Source organism: Dasypus novemcinctus, chromosome 31 (genome assembly GCF_030445035.2).
Source record: "Dasypus novemcinctus isolate mDasNov1 chromosome 31, mDasNov1.1.hap2, whole genome shotgun sequence".
NCBI classification, from domain to species: domain Eukaryota; kingdom Metazoa; phylum Chordata; class Mammalia; order Cingulata; family Dasypodidae; genus Dasypus; species Dasypus novemcinctus.
The window spans coordinates 19,549,875-19,576,078 of record NC_080703.1 but is presented as its reverse complement, the minus strand read 5'-3'; the positions used below and the strand labels follow the sequence as shown (position 1 = coordinate 19,576,078).

Genomic DNA, 26,204 nt, shown 5'->3' with positions numbered 1-26,204 from the left:
GTCAAGGAGGCCCGGGGTTTGAACCACGGACCTCCCATGCGGTAGACGGACGCCCTAACCACTGGGCCAAGTCTGCTTCTCAATGGAGGGAGGATCTGAACCCAGTTCACAGCTGTGCTCCTTACACCTAACCACCCCGAGCATCTTCGCCTCAAAGCACAGCGTCGGGCTGGAACTATTAGTTTAAAAATCCTGGGAAACGGACTTTGGCCCAGCGGTTAGGGCGTCCGTCTACCATATGGGAGGTCCGCGGTTCAAACCCCGGGCCTCCTTGACCCGTGTGGAGCTGGCCCATGCGCAGTGCTGATGCGCGCAAGGAGTGCCGTGCCACGCAAGGGTGTCCCCCGCGTGGGGGAGCCCCACGCGCAAGGAGTGCGCCCGTGAGGAAAGCCGCCCAGCGTGAAAAGAAAGTGCAGCCTGCCCAGGAATGGCACCGCCCACACTTCCCGTGCCGCTGACGACAACAGAAGTGGACAAAGAAACAAGACGCAGCAAACAGACACCAAGAACAGACAACCAGGGGAGGGGGGAAATTAAAATAAATAAATAAATCTTTAAAAAAAAAAAAAAAAATCCTAGGAGGCATTAAGAATCCACTCCTTAAATACCTGCTGCCTCGGTTTCCCCAAATGTAATATGAGGAGCTTCCAATGGCTTGTGGGTTCCATGGCTCCAGTGGGCAAGCTTAGGTCTCCCCTGGGAATGAAGGGTTTCGGGGTGTCACAGGTGGCTCTCCCGGTACCAGCTCGTCCTGCCCGTAAGGGACATGGAGCAGTTCCCAGAGCTTCACCACCAGGGACACACGGGATCGGATTCGACTCAAGTAACTGACACGTGGGTCCCGGGGAAGCCTGGGCTTTGGGATCAAGCGCATGAAAGCAAGCTTCATGGGATAAAGGTTTTTAATCCCGGGTTGCTGTCCTCCATGCGGCCGTAATGTTTCCCTGGGGAGTTCCTGCTGTGGCCTTGGTGGGGGGGGCGGGAGACTCGGAGGCACTGGCAGTTCCAGTCCTTCCCCCGGAGGCAGCTGTGGCTCAGCCCTTCTCTGCCACCTGCTCTCCCGGGAGTTTACCTGCAGTTTGCTCTCAGGGTGTGAGCCGGCTCGCAAGCAGGGTGGGTTCCTGCAACGGAGCCTTCGCATCCAGCTCGAAGACACACAGGGCCACCAAAGACGGGGCCCTGTTGGGAAATGGTGCCATCAGCAGCCCATTGTGGGACATCTAAATGTGGGGTGTTTAAGCTGCCACAGCGTGGGGGGAGGAGAGAGCTGGACTTGGGAGCCCTGGGTTCAAACCCCAGCCGGGCCACTGGCTAGTGGTGTGCCCCTCCCCACCTAGGCCAGCCTGCACCCAGGATTTCCCTGAGGAAGGGACCGGAATCCCCATGGACGTAACTTTGCCGAAGAAGTGAGTGGACTGCTGAATCAGAGGCATGACCTTCTGGTTCACACCATGCCAGCTGTGTCATCTTTGTCGAAAAGCACGATGGTGATGGAGATGCCTTTTGGTCACTGGAGCCTGATGGGACAGGAGAAAGGCCCCTTTTCTGTTCCAAACTCCAGGCTGTCCTTTGACTTGATGGACCTTCTAAATAAAAATTCTGATCTCAGAGGCCACCCGCAGAGCCTCACGTGGGCTTTTTCAGTCGAAGTCACACGTGTGGGTGCCTGGTACCCTATGGGGCACTGGCTCCCTGTTGGTTGCCTTTTCCGCCTCTCTTTAAAATGCACAGTGCTGGCAGGATAGGGAAGTGGGTACCGATTTCAGCTGCCTGGGTTCATGCTGCACGTTGATGTCTTTTCTTTTTTAAGATTTATTTTTATTTATTTATTTCTCTCCACCCCCTTGTTGTTTGCACTTGCTGTGTCTGTGTTCCTTATTTTATTTTATTTTTTTTGAGGCACCAGGAACCAAACCAAGGACCTCGGATGTGGGAGGGAGGCACCTTAAATGTTTGAGCTACTACTGCTCCCTGCTTTGTTGTGTCTCTCATTATGTTTTCCTCCTTGTGTCTCTTGTGTCATCTTGTTATGTCGGCTCGCTGCGCCTGCCCATTGTGTTCCTTGTCTTCTTTAGGAGGCACCGGGAACTGAACCTGGGACCTCCCGTGCAGTAAGTGGGAGCTCAATCACTTGAGCCACATCTGCTTCCCAGGCTGGTGTCTTAACAGGCTTTGCAGGTTTGGGGAGCTCCCATGACCTCCTCTGGAAGGTCCATCTCCAAAACAGGGACCAGAGTACCTCCCTGGGGTTCCTGTGAAGCTTAAATGCTGCACCACCCACTAGCTATTAGGTATCTTAACATCTCATTGACTCAGAACTCTGGATTTCTACTCATTTTAAGATGCCGTTAGTAGAAATCCAGAGTTCTGAGTCTATGAGATAGAAGACCCTAAGATGCTTTGAGGTTTGATTGTAACTCGAGATGGCATATGAGGAGAGTCTCACTTCTCAAGGGCCATCTGCTCATACGCGAAGGGACGTGCTCATCTCTCATCAGTGTCCATGGTGACACAGCTCCTTTCAGACTTCACTCCCCTGGGCAGTTTGTTAAAATCCATGTTCTGGAGAAGCGAGTTTGGCTCAACTGATAGAGTGTCGCCTACCACATGGGAGGTCCAGGGTTCAAACCCCGGGCCTCCTTGGCCCGTGTGGAGCTGGCCCATGCACAGTGCTGATGCACGCAAGGAGTGCCCTGCCACGCAGGGGTGTCCCCTGCGTAGGGGAGCCCCACGTGCAAGGAATGTACCCCATAAGGAGAGCCGCCCAGCATGAAAGAAAGTGCAGCCTGCCCAGGAGTGGTGCCGCACACACGGAGAGTTGACACAGCAACATCATGCGACAAAAAGAAACGCAGATTCCCGATGCCGCTGACCAGAATGCAAGCGGACTCAGAAGAACACACAGCGAATGGACACAGAGAACAGACAAACGGGGGAAAGGGAGAGAGAAAAAAATCTTAAAAAAAAATCCACGTTCTGGTTCAGCCAGCTGGGCCTGCGGGCTGAGATGTGTCATTTCTGTCAAGGTGCAGCCGGCCTGGCGACCTCACTTGGAGTAGCAGGCAAAGGTGAGAAGCAACCTGGCGACTCACCGACGAGAGCCCGTCGTGGGCACGCTGGGGCCCTTTTGTACAGTCACGTACGGGGGACGGGAGCATCTTGTCATCGCCTTGTTAAGAGTGCCGGGGCCGCTGGGAGGCGGGGGACGCCTGAGCCGGCGGGGCTGTCTCTTCCATCTCAGAGGATGACGAGGAGATGAGCAGATGGCATCGTCTCCGTGGCCTGTCCTGACCTCCGGCCGTCGTCAGCAGCCTGTCCCGTGGGATGGGCCCTGCGCACGGCCAGCTGAACCGACTTCAGAAAAGGCGTGTGCCCGGGCTGGATGGCGGCCTAGGTCAAGGGCAGCGCCCGGCTGCGGGCGACGCCACGGTGTTCTGTAAACACAGAGACACGGGCACCCTCGGAGGGTGCCACCCCGCGAGCGTCCTGCACACACACGTGCGTGCACCCCCCTTCACTCCGCTTCATCTCCCGGAGCACGGGATTCGGAAAAAACCTTCTCATCCGAGCAGCTGACCCCAAGTGTGCACCAGGGAGTGGTTGCCAGGATTTGAATCAACCATTGTTGTTAGCACGGCCGGGTACCTTGGGCTTGGAAGGAAAAGATGATTCAGTGGGTGCCGTTTCCTTTTTCAGATTTTAATATAGATTTTTGCCTCTCTCCGTCTTGGCTCTAGGTTGGGGGCAGCGTACGTGGGAGTTAAACTCCCCGGGGCCCCTTCCCCCTTGGGGAGCCTGGGAATCCTGCCCGTGATTGGGAACACTGGCCCTCTCTTCAGTTTCCAGGGGTCCTGTGCCAAACTGGAACGGCCTTGGGTTTCTCACAGCCATTTTCCTTCCCTTGTGCACGACGGATTCTGCCGCTTGCTGATCTGTTTGCTTATTTTGGTGATATTGATGAAATCCGTTGTAATTGCGTTGCGGTGCGGATGCAGAGTTGGAGTTGGTGGGAACCTTTGGACTCAGCCCTGCCCCACGGGGCTTTTCCACTTTCGAGGGGCTAATTCACGCCCCCCAGCTCTTCCTACCTGCCACCTGTGAAGGCTGCGGGTGTTTCTGCAGTTGAGACGGGGCAAACCGTTCCTTCTTCTCACCTGTGAACGCAGAAGTGGCATCATCGGGAGGGCATCCTGACTTGCCCGGGGGGTTCTAAGGCTCAGCCCCAGAAGCGAGGCGGGGGGATTTGACCTCTAACGGGGCTCTCTTCTCGCTGGAGTTTTGTGTTCGTGTCCTGACGCATTTGAGCTCAAGCAGCCGAGGGTCGGCCAGGCCGCCTTGCCTGGGGTGGGAGGCAGTGTGGTCTGCGTGGGAAGTGCTGGCTTAGGGTTGCGAAGGGCTGGGTCCCAGCTCTGCTTCTGCCCGGGGAGCCTGCAGTGTGGCCCGCCTGGGGGGCCACCTGGCGGGGGGCAGCTTCCGGGGGCCACAGGGCAGTGGGGAGCCTCCCCTCTCACCCCCCGCCAGGCAGCCTCCTCGTGGAGAGTGAAGCACGGGCTCTCCCAGTCTGACCTCCAGCAAGGCGAGGGGTGGTCTCCCTGTGTCCCCAGAGCCCCTTCGTGCCCTGGGTGTGGAGGGCTTGAGCCTGGGGACAGTGGGGGTCAAGGCGGGGCTCCCGCTGGGGGGACCTGCCTGCGAACTCGCCGACCACGTCTGCCGAGCCGGGGTGGTGCCGCGCTCCCTTGTGATCTCGGCCGGCCTGGGCCCAGGTCCCACTGCAGGGCCTCAGACTCCTGCCGTAGGACATGGAGGGGCTCGTCGGTCCGCCCCCTTTGTCCAGCCAGGGTGTGGCTGGGGAGCGTGTCCTCCTGAGGCCAGGATGGGGGTGCCTGGGCCAATGACCGGGACCCCAAGATGAAGGTGGTGCTCAGGACAGAGTGACGGTGCCTGGTTAGCACTCACGGCCCAGGTCAGGCTGTCTCAGGCTGTCCTAAACCCTGCTGGACTCCTTTTCCGTAGAACATAATGGAAAACGTTCTATTCCCCTGGCACGTGGAGGTGATAGACTTCCGAATGCATCTAATACCTGAGCAAGGTGAGCCCCCCCCGCCACCCCTCCAGGCTGTTAGACGTACGGAACAGCTTGTTTTCTCCCCCAGCGGTTGTTTGGAATCTCCTCCTGTTTTGAACGTCAGTGTGGGTTTTGTTTAAAATCACGTTGTACAAGTCCCTTCTCAAACAGTTCAGCACACACTGTGCCCGGTCGGTGGTGGTTCACATTCTTTGCCATAGATCTTCCCTTGACTGCTTTCCAGAAACAACGCATAAAACTGCGGGTCAAACTGTTTTGGCCACATCGCCACCCCGGTGTCTGGCATCCACTCAGCCTAACCTCTCTGCTCTGAGTTCTTGGTCTGCTCTTGCTCTGTTGCTCCAGCCTGGGAAGACCCCTGCTGGGGACGGCCCCTCCCCAAGGCGGCGTATCAGTTGGAGATGCTGGATGCAGAGCTTTGCTCGTGCCCCTGTTTGAATGTAGAACCTTCTCTGATTTGCTTTGGGGTAGAGGATGCAGTTCATAACCGCTCCCCACTGCTGCTGCTTTCCTGCTTTCCCCTCCCTGCACATTGTGTGTGTGCGGTGGTAGGTGAGGACAGGCGGGAGACAGACTAGAAACGGCAGCTCCCCGTTTCTTGTTTTTTAAATTTCTTCAGTGAAGTATAACACACAATCAGGAGAAAGTGCATACCATTAGTCGACAACTTAATGCACTATCCAAGTTTGTGTAAATACCACTCAGGTTGAGAAGTAGAACATTAGCACCCCAGAAGCCATATCCTCCTAATTCTGACTAACCCCCCACCTTCCTCCTTCCCATAGAGAATCCTTAAATTAAATTTCTCCTGCTTTTGAACTTTAGAATCAGAAGGTGAGGAGCTATTGTACCCGGCTTCTTTCACTGTTACATTTGTGAGATTCACCCACGTGGTTACAGCTGGACGTTGTTCATTCGTTTTCATTGCTGTATAGAGTTCTGTGAATATACCACAATTTGCTTATCCATTCTTGCACTGATGATCTTTGGGTTTCTTCCAGTTTTCGGATGTCACGCAGTCAGCTGTGAACATTTCTGTACATGTCTCCTGGGAGACATATGCATACATTCCCACTGGATTTGTTCCTAGAGATGGAATTGCCAGGTCATGGAGCAGGCATATGTTGAGCTTTATTGGAAGCTGATGAAGTTTTCCCAAGTGTTTGTAGCAGTTTACATTCCCACCAGCAGGGTCTGAGAGTTCCAGTTGCTCCACATCGCAGTCAGCACTTGCCATTTTCAGTCCTTTTGGCTTTAGCCTTCAGTTAGATGTGAAGTGGTATCTCATTTGGATTTTCCAGGTCACTGATAGGGTTGGGCACTTTTCATATGTTTATTGGCCATTTAGATATGTCTTTTGTGAAGTATCTGGCCCATTATTCTATTGCTTTTTCTTATGGATTTGTAAGAGTTTACAAAATAAATTCTACATAGGAACCTCTTGTCAGTTGTCTGTGTTCCCAATTGTCACGAAAAGCAATGTAGTTGGAAAAGATTAACAGGTTCGCCCGTGGGAGTCCTCTCCCACCCTGTGACCCCCCCACCGCACAGTGCAACGCTGGCAAACAGTTTCCCAGGAGCGTTCCAACAACGTCTGCGGCCGGGTGAGAACTTAACCATCTGCCGCCGCCTCCTGGTACTGACTCATGACGCAGTGCTCTTTCCTCTGCACGTGCAGGATCCTCGTGGGTGCGCCCAAGGCGGATTCCAAGTACAGCACCTCCGTGAAGTCGCCCGGGGCCGTGTTCAAGTGCCGCATCCACACCAACCCAGACCGGAGATGCACCGAGCTGGACATGGCTCGAGGTGGGTGGTGCCGTTTCCCTGAGGTCTGTGGGTGGCATCACTGCCAGGGTGGAAGTGGGCTCCGCGCTCTCACGCTTTCCGCTTTTCCTCCCAGTGCAGCCAGATCACCCACTCCTCCGTCCGTCCCAGGACCTATTCCTTACTAAGCACTGAGCTTGACATTTTAGCGGGCGAAGGAGACATTAAAGAAAATAACTGAGCAGGAGAAGTGCAGAGGGGCGGTGGGTAGTGATCTAGTCCAGGCTGGAGCGCCAGGGAAGTCCTTTCTGGGGCGTGAGCTTTACACACGGCTGGAAAGATGCACAGTGGTTAGCTGGACGGGCACGGAGGCCGAGCTTTCAGGCGGAAGGAATGGGGCGCCGTTTTGGAGCCTGGAGCGAGGACGATATAGCTGGAGTGGTGGGCAGGGGGAGAAGGGAAGCAGGTGAGGTTGGCGAGGTAGGCTGGGGTAGGGACCAGCAGGTCAGGGTGGGGTGAGCAGGTGTTACTCAGTGCACAGAGGAGGAGGCCCTGAGAAGCAAGGGTAGGTTTTATATTTTAAGGAGGGCAAGACATGCTTTGATGGATTTCTTTTTTAAGAAGGTACCAGGGGTCGAACCCAGGACCTTGTACACGGGAAGCAGGTGCTCAACCACTGAGCTACACTTTCTCCCCAAATGAGAGCTAGGCTTTTCGTTTGTTTGTTTTAGGTGGTACCGGGGATCAAACCTGGGACCTCGTACATGGGAAGCAGGCGCTCAGCCACTTGAGCTACATCTGCTCCCCTGAAGGATGTTGTTAAAAGTTCACTTTGACTTTGTTCCATCATCTCTGGAATCAGATGGGTTTCCCTGGTTCAGCACCCAATACTGCTCGTTATTATCTGGGACTACCTGGGAAAGCCCCATAGTCTCGTTGGCCCCAATTGCCTTACGTGTAAAATCATGACTAAAATACCTTTCTTACAAGGATTACCTGAAAAGATGGAATGATATAATAGAAGTAAAATGCACAGAACTGTTTGGCATATAGCTGGTACTCAGTAAATAGGAGCTGATTTATTATAAGTATCCCTTCCAGCCTTGCCTGCCTCCAAAGCCCTTTCTCATCAAGATCTTCTATTATTATTATTTTTTTAATGAAGAAGTGTCATGACTTTCTTTAGCAGAAAGGCACGGGTGCCCATTGTATTCTCTATTGCTGCTCAAACTGTTTTGCAAACTGTTGTTCCTGGTACATAAATCAAGGAGCTTGCTTTAGAATCGAGATCAATGCATTGCTTCTTTCGTCAAGAAAGTCTTGCTATGACTAAAGGGTCGGCTGGATTACACAGCACGTTTGGTAATGGAGTTGATGTACATTCTGTTGCAAACTCCGAATTGCCTCTCGGGCCAGTAACCAACGTTCGGGCCGTGGGCTCTTTGAAAATCAACCAGCGAAACGCCGTCTCTCAACACCCCCACTCCGTCTTTCCTCTTTTCCTCCAGGAAAGAGTCGGGGCACGCCCTGTGGGAAGACCTGCCGGGAGGACCGGGACGACGAGTGGATGGGGGTGAGCCTGGCCCGGCAGCCCAAGCCCGACGGCCGCGTGCTGGTGAGGACTCCTGGGGCGTCGGGGGCCGGGGTGGGGTGGGGGCATTCCGGGAATGAACGACTGATGGCTGGGAAGGCGGGGCGCCGTGTCGCAGGGTGTGGCTTTGCGTTTGCCCAGGCTGGGCCCGCTGCGTGGACAGGTGGCTCATCTCTTACATTTCTTGGTCTATCAGATGTTGATAATGTCTGCTATTGAAAAGTGGCAGCTGGAATGTATGTGAAAGATGCTTTATAATACGCGCACACTTCATAGGTCTTTTTGTGCCTTTTCAAACTGAGGTACATTTTGGTTTTTTTAAGAGTTATTTTATTTATTTCTCTCCCCTTCCCCCCTTGCCCCCCGCCCTGGTTGTCTGTTCTCTGTGTCCATTTGCTGCGTGTTCTTCTTTGTCCGCTTCTGTTGTTGTCAGCAGCGTGGGAATCTGTGTCTCTTTTTGTTGCGTCATCTCTCCGTGTGTGCAGCTCTCCATGTGTGCAGCATCATTCCTGGGCAGGCTGCACTTTCTTTCACGCTGGGCGGCTCTCCTTACGGGGTGCTCTCCTTGCGCATGGGGCTCCCCTATGCAGGGTCACCCCTGCATGGCCTGGCACTCCTTGCGCGCATCAGCACTGCACATGGGCCAGCTCCACACGGGTCAAGGAGGCCCGGGGTTTGAACCGCGGACCTCCCATGTGGTAGGTGGACGCCCTAACCACTGGGGCAAGTCCACTTCCTATTTTGGGTTTTGACAATTGTATATACCTGTGTAACTACAGCCCCATCGAGATATGGGATATTTCCATGATCCCCATAAGTTCTGTGTCCCTTTCCAGGTAGCCGCCTCCATCCCTGAGGCAACCACTCTTTTGATTTATATTATCATAGTTGCTTTAAAAATATTGACTTGGGGAAACAGCTGTAGCTCAAATGATTGGGCTCCCGTCTACCATTCGGGAGGCCCCAGGTTCGTTTCCCAGGGCCTCCTGGTGAAGGCCAGCTGGCCGTGGAGAGCTGACACAGCAAGATGATGCAACAAAGGGAGACGCAGAGGAGAGAGGGTGAGAGATCAGGGAGCTGAGGCGGCTTAAGCGATTGAGTGCCTCTCTCCCATGTCAGAAGGTTCGGTTCCCTGTACCTTCTAAAGAGAAGACGAGAAGACAAGCAGACACAGAAAGTGCAGCAAATGGACACAGAGAGCAGACAGTGAGCACAGGTGGCGGGGGTGAGGAATAAATAAAAACAAAATAAATCTTTTTAAAAATGTGTGTGTGTATACACACACACACACACACACACACCATTTTTCTGAGAAATTTTAGAGTTCCAGAAAAATTACACAGAGTATGGAGTTCCCATATACCCTCCCCCCCTGCCCAAGCTAGAGGTTTCTCATAGTTTTCTTTTATTAGTTTGAGGAAGTTCATTTTATTACTAATATGCTGAGTGTGGATTTTTATCACGCATGGTTGTGGAATTTTGTCAAAAGCTGTTGCTTTTTTTTAGAGCTTTATATAATGGACTCTTACAGTGTATGTTCTTTTGTGAAAAACTTCCCTCAAAATAATATTTTTGAGATTAATCCATATTGGTGTGTCAGTAGTTCACTCCTGTTTGTTACCACATGGTATTACACTTTATGAAATTTATGTTGCTATTTTTAATTAGTTAGTTATTTCACCCCCAAAGCACATGTAATGTATTCTGATCCGTCTGTTGCTTTTGGAGAGGTACAAAGAAAAAGAAGTTTTTGCCCTTGAGACTTGCTTCCCCCTAGAGCTGTGCTGTCCAAAAAAGTAGCCACTAGCCTCATGAATTTACTTACATTTATCAAAATTAAATGAAGTAATCTAAAACTTCTTTTTTTTTAATTAATCTTTTTTAATTTTTTTCCCATATTCTACTCAATTTATTCATTTTTTTAAAAGATATTACGTGAAAAAACTATGAGGTTCCTATTCGCCCCCACCGCCCCCACCCCACCACTCCCCCCACAGTAACACTCGCCCCCATCATCATGTCACATCCATTGCGTCTAGTGAGTACATCTCCGGGCATCGCTGCACCCCATGTCCCGTGTTCCACACCATAGCCCACACCTTCCCACGTTCCATCCAGTGGGCCGTGGGAGGACATACAACATCCGGCAATTGTCCCTGGAGCACCACCCAGGACAACTCCAAGTCCCGAGAATACCTCCACATCTCTTCTCTTCCTCCCCTTCCCCGCACCCAGCAGCCACCATGGCCACTTTTTCCACATCAATGCCACATTTTATCGATTATTAACCACAATAGTTCATGAATAGAATATCATTAAGTCCACTCTGATCCTTACTGTATTCCTCGTTCCTGTGGACCTTGGCTTGGTTGTGTCCATTCCACATCTATGTCCAGAGGGGGTTTAGATTCCACATGGATACTGGATGCAATCCTCCTGCTTTCAGTTGTAGGCACTCTAGGCTCCATGGTGTGGTGGTTGACATTCTTCAACTCCATGTTAGCTGAGTGGGGTAAGTCCAATCAATCAGAGTGTAGGAGATGAAGTCTGTTGAGGCTCAGGGCCTGGCTATCATATTGTCAGTCCAGAGATTCAAATCCCCTAGATATATCTTAAGCCCCAACACCAACTACAATTCCAGTAAGGTAGCATGAAAGGCTTGTGAAAAGAGATCCCATCTGTGTCCAGCTCCGTCACGCAGAAACACCAGCTCCAAAGAAGGGCCAACTGACATGGCAGTGAACCCCATCTGCCATGACCATAGAACCTGTGGGTCTCTTTAGCCCTCAAAAGGACCAATATCTGGGGTTGTATCTACTTTATCTGTCTCTGTAAAACTTCTTTTTAAAATAAAGCTTATCCTATGAAAAAAATGTTTAAAGTTAAATTTAAAATCCAATTTCTCAGGCACACTTGCCACATTTCAAGTGCCCTGTAGCCGCATTTGAACAGGTAGAGGGAGAGCATTTCCATCACGGCAGGAAGATTTGTTGGGCATCACTGGGCTAGAAAATATAAGGGAAAGGTCTCTAAAATGTATGTAAGAACATGTTTACCAGAAACACACGGACATGCTGGCGGAAGATTTGGGAAGGAATGCCCGCGCGACAAAGGCAGTGAGCCCGGAACAGCGCCTGGCATCTAGTAGCCATCCAGGAGGTATTTTGTAGCATGAATGAGTGAATTGATATTTACTGAATCCCCCCTGTGTGCCAGGTTCTATGAATGAATGCTTTCCTTCAGTCCTCTCAGTGGGTCCTGAGAGCTTGACCTTGTCCTCAGGTGACTGATGGGGAAGCCGAGAGATTATGCCGCTCATTAGAAAGTGGTGGCACCTGCAGTGACGCAGATCTGCCAGGCTCCATGCCTTCAGCGTGGCAGGTGGACTTTGCGGAGTTGCCGCTCCTGAGGACAGAGGCTCAAGGGACGTACTGTGGGGCCGTGGGCTGGGCTGCCACGAGTTGACATCTGAGACAAAGATAAATGCTCTCAACAAAAAGCGCAATTTCCAACTGTGGCATAAGTTTTGTTTTCTCTATTCCATTTTTTTTTTCTTTTTTCTTTAACTTTTTTATTGAAAAGTCCTTAGTGGGCACAGCTCTAAGTGTGTGGCTTGGTGAATATTTTCCATATGTGTACGCTTGTGAACCCCCATTTCTGAAACCCCAGAAGATGTTAGAACATTTCTAACACCCTAGAACATTCTTTCAGGGCCCTTCCTAGGGCAATCCTCCTCTCTGCCAAGATATTCAGGATTCCAGCTTCATAGAGCTTTTCTTGTCGTTGGCTCTTCTTGGAGGCTGTAAGGAGGTTTCATTATAGCAGCATAAGCTGCCACTTACTGAGGACTTCCGTTTGGCCCACGTGCTGTAAAGCTGAGGGCTTTACAGTTTACTTTATTCTGGGGGAACGGCTTCTCTTCTTCAGGATCTGTGCACCATGTTTCTCATGTCCTGCTCAGGAGCCCACTTTTGTGTTAAACTTCTCAGAGCCAGAAGCTGTCAATCCAAATTCCGCCTTCTTTCCTTGGCACGAATTAAGCATCTCCCTCCCCGGCCGGGCCCCTGGGGGTGCAGGGAGCAGCTGGGTGCTGTTGCCAGCACCCCAGGGCCCCCTCACTGGACACTGTTGCAGGTCCAGCAGGCGCCCTCTTCCTGCCTCCGCTTGCCCTGGCTTCGGGTCCTTTAATCATGGTTGCGGCCGGCCCTGGACGCTCTCCAGGCTCTGCGTTCCTCCAGATGTGGCGGCCTGACCCTGCCTGGACTGCTCACCCAAAGGGCCAGCCTGCTTGTCTGCTGATCTGCCCAAAGAAAGGGAAGCAGTTGATCCGTCTGTAACTCAGAGTGGCCTGAGGCCGTGGTTCAGAGGGAAGCAGGGAGGGCCGTGGTCTGGAGGCAGCGACCTCAGGTTGCTCCTGTGAAGACATTTCCTTTCCCCATGGAAGGATGGCCCCTCTGAGGAGCCTGAGGATGTCTTCCAGGGGACGTGGGCAGAGGATTCGGCCTTCCTGAGAATCAGTATCAAGAATGGGCCGTCAGGAAGTGGACGTGGCTCAACTGACAGAGCGTCCGCCTACCACATGGGAGGTCCAGGGTTCAAACCCCGGGCCTCCTTGACCCGTGTGAAGCTGGCCCATGCACAGTGCTGATGTGCGCAAGGAGTGCCGTGCCACCCAGGGGTGTCCCCTTGTAGGGGAGCCCCACGCGCAAGGAGTGCACCCCACAAGGAGAGTCGCCCCACGTGACAAAAGTGCAGCCCTCCCAGGAGTGGCGCCGCACACACGGAGAGCTGACACAGCAAGATGATGCAACAAAAAGAGACACAGATTCCCAGTGCCACTGAGAATGCAAACAGACACAGAAGAACACACAGCGAATGGACACAGAGAGCAGACAATGGGGGGGTGGGGGGGGAAAAGGGAGAGAAATAAGTAAAGATAAATCTTTAAAAAAAAAAAAAAAAGAATGGGCCCTCGCCTGGGATGTGAGAGGCAGTGAGGATCCCGGGGGATTTAGCAAAGGAAGCTGAGAAGGCGGGGCTGGAGCATTTGTGGGTAAGGGTGCTGTGGACAGGTGTGGCCTCGTGAATTCCACGCAGAGCTGGTTTTCCCATGCTTTATGCCACAATTGAATCATGCATTCAGGAAGCCACTCTTTGAGGATGCTGGGGAAAGCAGGGCGTCCGCCAGCATCTGCGTTCCTCACTGCTGCTTGCACATGCGTTCTCTTTCTCGGAAAGGTTTGTCCTGAATCCTCTCTGTCCTCACCCTCCTCTATCCCCCTCCCCCCCCAGGTTTAGGCTATGCCTCCTCTGTGAAGCCAGACCTCGCTTTTGTCCTGGGAGATAATGCCTGGAATGACCTTAGCAGCAGTTTTTGTGTCATTTGAAAATCAACACTGCATGACCTTATAGTGCATGTATAATTTATTTTGTGTGTGTGGTTTCTTTTTTATGTAAGCCACCTGAAGGCACAGTCCAAGTTTTTCACTCCTGGGGGAGATGTCTCTAAGGTGGGGGTTTCTTTTTTTAAAAGATACTTAGATTACATAAATGTTACATAAAAAATATAGGGGATTCCCGTATGCCCTGCTCCCCACACCTCCCCATTTCCCTCTATTACCACCATCCTTTATTAGCGAGGCACATTTATTGCAATTGATGAACACACTGGAGCATTGCCACACAGCATGGATTCTAGTTTACATTGTAGTTTTCACTCTCCCACCCAAATCTGTTGGTTATGGCAAGATACGTAATGGCCGGTATCTGTCATTGCAATATCATTCAGGACAATCCCCAAGTCCCAAAAATGCCCCCATATTACACCTGTTTTCCCTCTCCCTGACCTCAGCACCTCCAGTGGCCACTGCCTCCACATCAACGGTGTAATTTCTTCCATTGCTGGAATCACAGTCAGTCTCTAGTAGAATAGCAGTCAGTCTACTTCAGTCCATACATAGTTCATTCCCCAGTCCTGAGGATTTTGGGATGCCGATGTCCACTCCGCCTCTAATTGAAAGCTGTGATCCCAAAGGGCCAGTGGATGGGAGTCTCTTGCTTGCAGTTATAGACTGTCTTGGTTCTTGGGATGGTAGTTGTCCATCATCACCTCCTTGTTAGGTGTCCTGAGTGAGACCAATGAACTGGAGAGTAGGTGATGCAACTCTATTAAGATTCAGGGCCCAGCTGGTACATGGACAGCCCAAAGATTTAAGTCTCTTGGACATATACCCACCAATTCTAGTGCTAATTATAGGTTCATATAGAAGGACAGCCAGGGGTCTTAGCCAGGGGTCCACAGACCGCCAAGGGGTCCGTGAGCTTGAATTGAAAAAAAATCAACTTATTATCTTTATTTTCTCTGACGTCCAATATTGAGTGTCATAAAAGTATCTGCCGGGGAAGCGGACTTGGCCCAGTGGTTAGGGCGTCCGTCTACCACATGGGAGGTCCACGGTTCAAACCCTGGGCCTCCTTGACCCGTGTGCAGCTGGCCCATACACAGTGCTGATGCGCACAAGGAGTGCTGTGTCACACAGGGGTGTCACCCGCATAGGGGAGTCCCATGCACAAAGAGTGCGCCCCATAAGGAGAGCCTCCCAGCGTGAAAGAAAGTGCAGCCTGCCTAGGAATGGCGCTGCACACATGGAGAGCTGACGCGGCAAGGTGACGCAACAACAACAAAAAAGAAACACAGATTCAAATGCTGCTGACAACAACACAGGTGGACAAAGAAGAACATGCAGCAAATGGACACAGAGAACAGACAACTGGGGCAGGGGGGAAGGGAGAGAAATAAATAAAATAAATCTTAAAAAAAAACACTATCTGCCGCTACATTTTGAGAAGGGGTCTGTGGTTTTCCCCTGACTAGCAAAGGGATCCATGGAACACAAAAGATTAAGAACCCCTGCTCTAAGGAGTTGTGTCTAAAAGTGTGATCGAACAATATAGGGCCCGCGCATCAGTGTTGACTCTAGAAACCAAGTTAGTTGCCATCTTTTCTTGCTGGCTGATTCTGAGTGGTTGATAAAAGCATGCGGCAAAATGCTATAAAATGTCCCCCAGATATGACAGATGACAACAAGGCACAATGAGTGGCCACCTGCTCCATGTTTAAATTTTGGAGGCCTCGTATCAATATACGTGATCTTTAAAGACTCAGTTCTGCCTGTCAAAGCTTGCTGGGAGACAAGTATTTATTTATTAAAAATTAAGTAATATGTAGGAGGGTGTATGTTGCTCAAACATATTTTGAGATACTGAGAAGTGCCTGGGGTTTGTGGCATTGAGTTCCCAGGTTGGGCTAGAAGAAGAGTGGTGGGATGGCTTTGCTGAAGATGACATCTGGTGCGATTTCAAAGCAAAGAACCGATGGAGAGATTGAAAGCTGTGACAGGGAGTGAAGTATCTCAGCGACAAATGGCATTTTCAGAGCGCGGACACATCAACCAGTTCCAGCAAGGCCCGGGGCACTGGGCCAGCCTAGAGGGCGGACCTTGGTGTGGTACCCTGCCAAGCGGGGGCCTCGGCCACTGGGCACTGTTGTACCTTCTGCGTTTCCCAGGAACAAATGACACCAGGTGTGAATAAGCCTTGGGGTGAGAGGCCAGCCCCTTTGGTCTCTCAGTCTCAAGCTTTGCTCCTAGAATGCATTTCATTTGGCAACAAATAGGGACAAAAATTAACTTCTCTCAATAACCACAGAACCAACCCAGTGAAGCACTGACTGTTTCTCTCTGGGCTGGGAGGGCAACTTGAAACATTCAAGTTCTATCTTTTCTGCTTTTCAAAAGAGTCTTCAAGGCTCCAGTGACAACTATTATAATCCACTGAGTGATTTCTGGGTGGAAGCAGTGCTTTTCAGCTCCATCTCCTTGCAGTTTCCTTTCTAGACATCAGGGCTGCCCCTATCTCTTCAACACTTTCCTTCTGTCCATTTTTTCAGACTCACAGGGTACGTTTTGCATTTACTTCTGTTGCCCTGTTTCCTATTTTTTTTCCTGCATGTGAACTCTTAATTGAGCTTTAACATACTTGCAGAAAGGTACACAAACTCTCAGGGGAATTTTCTGGAATTCAATGAATTTTTGGTGCATGAGTATGCTGATTTGAGTCTTTTGTGGACCCCAGAAAATCCTGTTCTTAAAGTGAAACCCCTTCCTGTGCCTGTAAACCCAATGTTTTTGGGACCTTTTGATTAGATTCGGTCAAGGGACCTTTTGATTAGAACACTTTTAATCAGGTCACTTCTGTTGAGGGCCTTTGATTAGACTGTGGAAACCAGGGTGGGTCTTAATCCTCTACTGGAGTCCTTTATAAAGAGAGGACCGATAGACCACAGACACAGGAAGAAGCTGCACAGACAGAGAGAGAGGTGCCCGAGGCCAAAGGCTGGAATCAGTGGAGCACAGAGGCAAGGGAAGAGGCTCCTGAGAAGGTAGTGAGAGAGGAACGCGGGGGGCAGAAAAGCCACCGACGGAGCAGCTGGAAGCGGAAGCAGCCGTGAGCCCTGGAGGACAGGGGAGGGCCGGGTGCCTGGTGCCGTGCCACGTGCTGGAGTGCCCACAGCCGAGCTGTGGGAGACCGTGAGCCTGGAGCAGAAGGCAGAGACCAGCAGAGCAGGGTCCCCGGCGGCCGACCGGGGCGAGGTGGCATCTCTCATCATGTCTTATTTTGGGCATTTTCACAGCCTCGGAACTGTAGGCTTTTAACCCAATAAATTCCCTTTATAATAGCCAACCCATTTGTGGTGTATTGCTCCCATCCGCTTTTAGCAAACTAAAACTGTGCACATGCTTGGAATCACATTCCCGGCACCCAGGCGCCCCTCCTCCGCCCCTCCTCCTTCCCTCCTTCCCTCTCCCGTCTCTCCTCCTTCCCTCCCCCTTCTCTCTTCCTTCCCTCCCCCTTCCCTCCCCCTTCCCACCTCCTTCCCTCTTCTGTCCCTTCTCCTTCCCTCCTCCGTCCCTCCTCCTCCGTTCCTCCTCCGTCCCTCCTCCATCCCTCCTCCGCCCCTCCTCCTTCCCTCCTCCTCCTCCGCCTCTCCTCCATCCCTCCTCCTTCCCTCTTCCTCCCCTCCCCCTTTCCTCTTCCGTCTCTCCTCCTCCGCCCCTCCCCCTTCCCTCCTCCGCCCCTCCCCCTTCCCTCCCTCTTCCCTCCCCCTCCCTCCCCCGTCCCTCCCCTGTCCCTCCCCCTTCCCTTCTCCGCCCCTCCCCTTCCCTCCTCCGTCCCTCCTCCGCCCCTTCTCTGTTCCTCTCTCCTCTTGTGGGGGAGCTTCTATGGGGACTGGTGGCATCGCAGCCCTGGCCCCTCACGGCCTTGTGTCGCCCCTGCCCTCCACCTGCCTGGCTGGCCTGGCCGCGTGGGGGCCTGGAGGGAGTAAGAAAGCTTCGGCACCCGTGTATGGTGAGTGCTGGGGGTGGGGCCTTCTGTGCCTTCCTGGGTGAGCCGCTGGGAGAGGCGCAGTGCCCACTGCCCCGGGCGGGGCCACGTGCTCCATTTCCATAGGACAGAAAAGGCCTTTGAATCAATGTGTTCCATTTTTCTTCCTCTTTTTTAAAAAATTTATTTATTTATTTCTCTCTCCTCACCCCCGCCCCCGTTTGTCTGTTCTCTGTGTCTATTTGCTGCGTCTCCTTTGTCCGCTTCTGTTGTCAGCAGCACGGGAATCTGTGTTTCTTTTTGTTGCGTCATCTTGCTGTGTCAGCTCTCCATGTGTGCAGCACCATTCCTGGGCAGGCTGCACTTTCTTTCGCGCTGGGCGGCTCTCCTTATGGGGCGCACTCCTTGTGCGTGGGGCTCCCCTACGCGGTGACACCCCTGTGTGGCAGGGCACTCCTTGTGCGCATCAGCACTGCGCATGGGCCAGCTCCACACGGGTCAAGGAGGCCCGGGGTTTGAACCGCGGACCTCCCATGTGGTAGGCGGACGCCCTAACCACTGGGCCAAGTCCGCCTCCCTTTTCTTCCTCTTTTTATTCTTTTGGCATGACTAGAAATGCTTATAGCTTGAAATCAGTCCAATTCCAGGATTTGGGGCCGTTCTAGACACACCCCCCCCCCTTCATTGCAACTCTTTCCGAACTAGTGGACTTTGAACCAGTCTTGCGGTTTTCAAAAAATGCTCTCCTTTTTCTGTTCCTCCAGCTTCTCTGCTCTGCCCTCATTCCCCCGGCCCAGCAGAACTCATTTGGAGAGAATTATGGAGCTGTTAATATTCTGGATAAAGTCCCTAGATCTTTGTTTCTTAATGTCAGGGTCAGAATGACATATGTGTATATATAATGATGTATAATGATAATCAGGGCTAACTAGGGATTTTTTCTTTCTATAATTCATGTTCAGAGACACTTTTCCTCGTCCCCCTGCCTTCAGCCCTTGGATCTCTGATCTCACAGAAAGCCTTAATTTCCACGTAGTGCAAAGGGCAGTCTTTGAATCTTCTAGGAATTCTCCAAGATTGTGCCATAAACAGTTTATGGCACTTGGAAAATCCGAGGGGACAGTAAACCAGACATCAGATGGAGCAAGTTGTTCCCTCGAAGCTTCTGGCGTGCGTCTGGGGTTAGCACCACTGTAAACATCTGCCTCTTGCTGTAGCAGCTGCAACGCAGAGGAGCAACAAAACATGTTTAGCCCTAGAAACCGAGGGCTTTGCTGAATCCATAAACTAGAATATAATTGATTTACCCCCAATGAGATACTTTGAAGTGATTCAAGTTGGCAAGCCATTGGAATTAAGTCAGCACAAAAACGTTTTTATTTTATTTTTTAAAATTTATTTCTCTTGCCTTCACCCCCCCCAGTTGTCTGCTCTCTGTGTCCATTCACTGTGTGTTCTTCTGTGTCTGCTTGCATTCTTGTCAGCAGTACCCAGAATCTGTGTTTCTTTTTGTTGGGTCATCTTGTTGTGTCAGCTCTCCGTGTGTGCAGGGTCAGATTGACATATGTGTATATATAATGATGTATACTTGTGCGTGGGGCTCCCCTGCGCGGGGGACACCCCTGCGTGGCACGGCACTCCTTGCGCGCATCAGCACTGCGCATGGGCCAGCTCCACACGGGTCAAGGAGGCCCGGGGTTTGAACCGCGGACCTCCCATGCGGTAGACGGACGCCCTAACCACTGGGCCAAGTCCGCTTCCCCCTCCTGTTCTCTGGACCTCCCAGCCTCTCTCTCCTCGAGTCCTTCGCATCTGGCACATCGTCCCCGTGTGCTTAGCTTGGCTGGCTCTTTCTCCCCTGCGAGGCCCTCCCTGACCTGTCCTTCCCGTCGCAAGCTCTCTCTTCCATGGCGCTGGTTCTTCCCATTCTGCGCTCAGCCCTAGCTCAAGCCCTCTCCCTGTTTATGCCTTTGTTTACTGTCTCTCTTCCCGCGGTGACACGAAAGCTCCGTGAGGCCAGGGCCAGGGGCTCGTGCTCGCCGTGTCCTGATGCCCAGCACGGAGCCTGGTGGGCAGCTGTGGTCCCGGGGGGAGGGAAGACGCCTCTCCAGCCCCTCTGCTCCTCTTCTCCCGCATATCGACTAGACCGTAGCCTGGCAGTGTCTTGAGACCAGCTCTCAGCCCTCTCTGTCCCCCTAGGCCTGCGCCCACCGCTGGAAGAACGTCTACTACGAGACGGACCACATCCTGCCCCACGGCTTCTGCTACGTCATCCCGGCCAACCTGCAGGCCGGTGGCCGGACGCTGATTCCGTGCTACGAAGGTAAGTGCCGCCGAGGCGCCCGCCCACCTCCCCTGCCCGTCCTCGGCTGCCCCCCAGCCCGTCCGGCTCCACTAGTGGGAGGAGAGCACCGTTGGCTCTGAGCTGCCTCGCTGGGTGCCCGGGAACCTGCCCGGGCGACGAGGCGGGCGTGACAGGGACGGTGGCCCCAGGCCCTGCCCAGCCTTGTCCGGGTCCACCACGGAGCCGTGGTGCTTACCCAGCTTTGTGGAGCGCCAGTGGCTGCGTCACTGAACCTCAGGCTGGCAGAGGGAGCCCTGAGTGCCTGGGCTCCCCGAGGCCTGGGGGACCCCGTCCCCTCTGACCCGCAGTGTCCTTATCTGAGAAGTCACCGTGCAGCTCCCAGCTGGTCCTGAGGCCCCGGAGACAACAGCTAGCTGCACCTGTAGACAAACATCCTGAGGCTGGGAAGAGTTACCCCAGCATCCAGAAGACAAAAGCGCGAGGGCACTTACGTCCCTGACCACGAGGTCGTTTCGTGACCCTGAAGCTGATGTTCCTTTTCATCCAGTCCCCGGGACCCAGGCCACCGTGCTGCTCTTCCAGCTCCTTGCCAAGGGGCACTGGGCGTCTTAGAAGGAAAATTCGCTTTCTTGAGCTGTCTGCTTAGAACCTTCAACCCTGTGGGCCTTGAGGACAGCCAAGTCTGTCGTTATTTAGCCCACTGGAAGTTGAGCTTTAAGGATCCAGAAAATGCTCTCGTTTTCCCCAGTTTCCTAGCACGTGTTCTCTTGTTTTCTTGGCCTAGTTCCCAATGAGCCAGAAATGGGTTCCTCTGCTGGATGGTTCGTATTTTAATTCTCCTCCCATTTGGACGGAATTCTCCACTGGGTTGTGTCCACATTTCCTTTGGGCCTCCCTGGACTTGCCCAAGTTTTAAATTTTGTCTCCAAAAAGCAGGCATGGGGAAGTGCTTGGTGGGTGCGTGCAGGTTCCTGTCTCACGGGGAGCTCTCTCCAGGATCCTCCGCCATCCGGGCAGGGTTTCCGTGAAACGGGCTCCACAGAACAGACAGGGTCCTTTTCCTTTTCTCTGGTTTTCCCTCCTCTCTTTTCATTGTTTGCTTTCCTTTCTTTTGTCACCAGTTGACCAACTCTGGCTGGACCTTTTGGGGAAATTGTCCGGCCCTACTTCTCTCTTTATGGCCCCTGTCGGAAGGAAAACAAGCTTCGTCTTAAAGATAGGTGATATGCGAAGCCATCAAGAGGGAAGAAGGGCTGAGACACAAACATAACGTGACAAGGCCAATTCTAATGGCCCCAGCTTCTCATTTTACTATTATTTTTATTTTTATTAGGAGGTGTCGGGGATTGAACCCAGGCCCTCGTATTTCGGAAGCAGGCGCTCCACCACTGAGCTGCACCCGCTTCCCAGCCCTAGCTCGTTCTTCCTATTTCCCCAGAAAGAAACGGGAATTGCCCTGGGAGAAGCTGGTCTGGTCGCTCGTGAGGGAGCGGCGGGGATGACCGCTGAGCCCAAACTGGTTATGCAAGAGAACCAATATGCACTTTGGTTTTCCCAGAAAGAGGGTCAGATTCTTTTCCCCTGTAATGCCTCCTCCTGCCGCTGTCAACGTGAGAAAGCAGCTGGACAGCGCTGTGGAGAGGGGAGCTGGGTCGGACATCCTCCTCTGAGCGTCTGCACCGCGCCTCGTATTTCAAGACCACGAAGCTGTTATGGGATCGGCAGTAGCCTGGGGTTGCTCTGGGGGCTTTGCACCCCTAATTCTCACAGAACTCCAGAAAAAGAAGAATCTCTCTTGGTTTGGGTTTAAGTGGTCTATTTCGGAAGTTATTCCAGAAGACACCAGCAGGGGTGGAGAAGCGAGAAAGGGGTGGGCGGACAAGCCCTAAACGGTGTGTGTTCAAGCAAGTTACGCTTCGGGCAATGTGAGGTCGGTGGCTGGGGGACCTCTGGGAGCCAGCGCAGACCACACCGCAGCGTTAACCTGCCGCGAGGGGCGAGGGAGCGGGGGCCTGCGTGTGTGGGGCAGAATGGGCGCCAGAAAGCTCTCAGGCAAAGAGATGTGGGCGCCGGCAGGTGCCACATGTGCAGAAATGGTCGGGACTGAGGGGTAGAGCTCTCTGCACCGTGCCTGCTCTTCTGCTCGCACGAGGAAGCTACGATGCAGAGTCGAGGTGACTTGTCCAAGGTCACTTCCATAAACGGCAGAGCTGGGTCTTGAATTCTGCATGTGTCCGGCCTCGGCAAACCACTCTGCGCCCCTGTGGTTAGTGGGGACGTCGATTTGCTTGGTTTGTTTTGGAGTTTTCAGCTGAAATGAGAATGGAATGACAGGCAGTTAACAATCCTCACGAAACAAGAAAGGGTGACCGCCTGAACGGTCCCGAAGATGGAATCATGAGGCGAGGGGAGTGCGCTCTCCACAGCGGGCCCTTCCTGCCTCCCCCTTCCGTGCTGCTGCCTCCGGGATGGCGCTTGGCAGGAATGTGAACCCTGCGCAGGCGTGAGCGAAGGAGAGCAGGAGCAGGCGGGCCGGCGGGTTCAGGGCTCCTGCATGGGTCTCGTTCCCAGTGGAACGAGCGCGGAAGCGAGAGCTTTAGGAACCCAGGTCCTACAAGGCATTGTGTGCTTCTGCCATAGAGGAACACAACCTGTGTAGCTCGCTGGTTCCAGGAGAGAGACGTGGGGCACAGATCAGAGCCAACGAGATCAGCCGGGCCCCAGCCCATCTGTGGACTCACACATGAGAAAGCAATGCTCGTTATTGTTTTCCGTGGAGATGTCATGGTTGTTATGCAGTGATAGCTGACTGATACAGGGTCCATCTCAGAAACCGAAGTTTCCCATGCCACCGTGGCTGTGGGACGGGCTCAGGCCTCCAGGCCAGCTCTGTTATTTTGATTTTTCCTGGACTTACTGATGGCCAAATGGATCGAGCCAATACATTAGCAAAATGGTTGTGGCCCTGCCCATCCCTTCATCTTCATGGCCACACACACACACACACGCACATGCACACACTCACACACACTGCACACTTCCATATCTTAACTCGTTCATTGGCCCAGGGGGGAGCAGGGGGTGGGAGTGCTGGAGCCTACGAAACATGGGGGACTGAACAGGAAGTCCCTCTGCCTCTTGGTCCCTGCAGCAGATGCTTAGATTTCTCTAGAAGACTGGACTGGCAGGGGCGGGCAGAGCTGGGGGGGAGTCACGCCACAGTTAGAGGCATGCGTGCACTCTGTTGGCTTTTGGGGTCTCCGCCCCTCTTTTCTGTGGTCTGAACTGAACTGACTTTGGCTCTTGAGGCAACATTATTTCCTTTAATGCAGGAAACCTCAGCAAAGCAGGAAACCACTCTCTGTTCCAGGTGGGGGAATCACGTTCTGGTGAAGTACAAGGAAGCGTTTTAGCTCTCCCGTGTCGCCTGGGCCAGCCTGCTCAGGCCTTGCTCGAGGCCGTGGCTTTCTTTCCGTCTTATTCGTGTGCTGTACAATGGAGAGTGGCAGAGCCTGGCGGCTAGAGGCACCCCCACTGCCCGAGTTCAAGTCCTGGCTCTGGTATGACCCCAGATGAGTTAGTTACCTCTCTATACCTGACCTACCCTGGGGACCTTGACAAAGATTGAGTGAGTTCATACCTGTAACGTGTACCATATCCTTAGCAAGTATAGGCATTGCCCTATAGGCTGATTACCTTATGCACCAGGAACAATCTAGAATCCACTTAATTTTTTTTTTTTTAGATTTATTTTATTTATTTCTCCACCCCCTCTACCCTCATTGTTTAATCTTGCTGTGTCTGTTTGTTGTGTGCGCATCTTCTTTTTTTTGAGGAGGCACCAGAATCCTCCCCTGTGGGAAGGGGGCACCTAATGGCTTGAGCCACCTCCACTCCCAGCTCTGTTGTGTCTCTCATTGTGTTTTCCTCCTTGTGTCTCTTCGTTGTGTCATCTTGTTGCATCAGCATGCCATGCCAGCCTGTTGCATCAGGTTGCTGTCTTGCTCGTCTTCTTTAGAAGGCACCGGGAACTGAACGTGGGACCTCCTGTGTGGTAGGCGGGTGCCCAACTGCTTGAGCCATATCCACTTGCCCCCTTAATTTTACTTCTCAGGCGCTGTGCTAAATGCCTGCTAGGCAAAACCCAAGTAACACAGCCCCAGCTCTCTACCTACAAGGGAAAACAGAGGAAACATGGTGTTTTAAAAGTGGGAGGGCTGCGTGGGGAGAGGGTTCCAGGGTAGGGCATGTGCCGCTCTCGTACCTCTCTCCACCTGGAGTTTCATCCCAGCCCAAGGTGGCACGGAGGCAGGACCATTCCGTGTTGGGACGGGAAGGACACACCCCGTGGAGCCTGCAGCCTGTGAAGAGGGGGAGGGTGGGTCCACTGTGGGCCACGGGGTGGGTCGGGGCACGGGAGATGCACTGCTGCCCGGTGCACTTCCTGTGGGGTAGCGGCTAGGCCACGGGGAGAGGCCGTGGGAGGCCGGGCCAGGGCCCGCGGCCACGCTCCTGTTTCCGTGGCCTGGCACGTACCAGCCGGCCTTTCCGTGGTGCGGGCGCCGTGGGGCCTCCCCGCGTTTACCCGCGCAGTTGTTGTGAGGAGCTCATGGAAAATGCGGGTGGATGTGCTCAGAAAAGCCCCCTTGCTCTGTAACCGAGGCGTTTTTGTGGGGCTCTGTGAGCGTCCCCTGGGCCCTCTCAGAAAGGCAGTTTAAGGAGGAACAACCTCGAAGCGTGCAAACACCCTTCCAGGATGGCTCGGGCTTCTAACTTCTCAGAAAACCGGCCTTTGGTTTGGCACAAGAACGTTTTTTTCTCATGCTTATCAGGTGCTTCCTGTTTCTGGTTGGGTGGGAAATGCTGCCACAGTATCCTGTTTGGAACTAGGAAACGTAGAGGGGATAGGAAATAAAAGTGAATTTAGGACATAAAGTAAAATAAATGAATGGAGCACACGCTAAAGTCAAAACAGTGTAGTTCGTGGTTGACGGGAGAACGGTTTTGTTAGGGCCATACGGTGTTTGGTTCTATCAGAATGTGTAAGAAAACAGGGTTTGGTGAGATGACGTGTGGGGGAAGATGATTTGTAAAATGAAGAGCAAGCACTATGAAACGTTATTGATAGTTATTGTTAACCAAGCTGTGGTTTTTTTTTTTAGAATACCCAAAAGGTAAATCGGTGCCTGTTGTAAAATCAAGTACAGAGGTTTTTTTCAATTCTTTGCCTTTGAGCCCACTGAGGTGAGAATATGGAGTTTAATGAGGATAAGGCTGTAGATGGAGTCAACTTTATATGTGATGGATCAACCTTACTAATATGGAATAATTTGGGAGCAATTCAGACTAAACAAACAATGTTCAAGATAAATCGTTGGTAAAGAAATGCAATTAGAGGCAAGTAGGATACAACCATGTATTAGACCTAACTTGCAGAATCTGACTTTACCACGCACTTATTCCTATGAGTGAACCTATGTGCTCCTGCTTTCTAGCTGTGCCTTTGGGCCCCCTGAGCCTCACTGTCCCCATCTGTAAAATGGGAAGAGCAATACCTACTTACAAAAGTTGCTTTAAGGTATATAAAGCACCTAACACAGTACCAAGCTCAGAGTGCACACTCAATATCCGTGAGTTTTCTGATTACCTTTCATGTAAAATAATAACACCCTTAAACATTCTCAGATGGGGTCTTCAGATCCTGTTTTAGTGAACAGATAATAACCCTGAAAGCTGGGTATTACTAAAATGATTTTAAAAAGCTCTTTAAAAGACTCTAATTTCCTAAAACACAGTACTACTTTAGAAAATCATATTTACATAATTTATTTGCTTGCCTAAGCACTCTCTGCCCTTTTTGTAGATGATCTAAAGTTTAATTCATGCCTTGTTTAAGTGCTCTTGTATTTGGAATTGTTGGATCTGAATTTATTAATTTTACTGTGCTTTAAAGTTACCCCTTGATTCCAAAGATTTCTGCACCACCCTTCTTCTTAGGGGATGGGTGGGTGGACGGGGCTGCGCTTTCATTCCTGATATGACTTGGCATCTCTCAAGTCTGCTCAGTTCTCAGG

The 26,204-nt window shown here is 52.2% G+C and overlaps 1 protein-coding gene across 2 annotated transcripts in view; it reads left to right on the top strand.

Annotated features, from left to right (window-relative positions):
- ITGA9 (integrin subunit alpha 9) overlaps positions 1-26,204 on the top strand; it is a 391,370-nt gene that overhangs the window by 13,896 nt on the left and 351,270 nt on the right. For both annotated transcript variants that reach the window (XM_058290624.1, XM_004471164.3), the window contains exons 2-4: positions 6,765-6,892; positions 8,359-8,465; positions 20,025-20,148. In XM_058290624.1, the coding sequence (XP_058146607.1) occupies positions 6,883-6,892; positions 8,359-8,465; positions 20,025-20,148 (241 nt within the window). In that variant the 5' untranslated portion in view covers positions 6,765-6,882. The remainder of the gene's footprint in view (positions 1-6,764; positions 6,893-8,358; positions 8,466-20,024; positions 20,149-26,204) is intronic.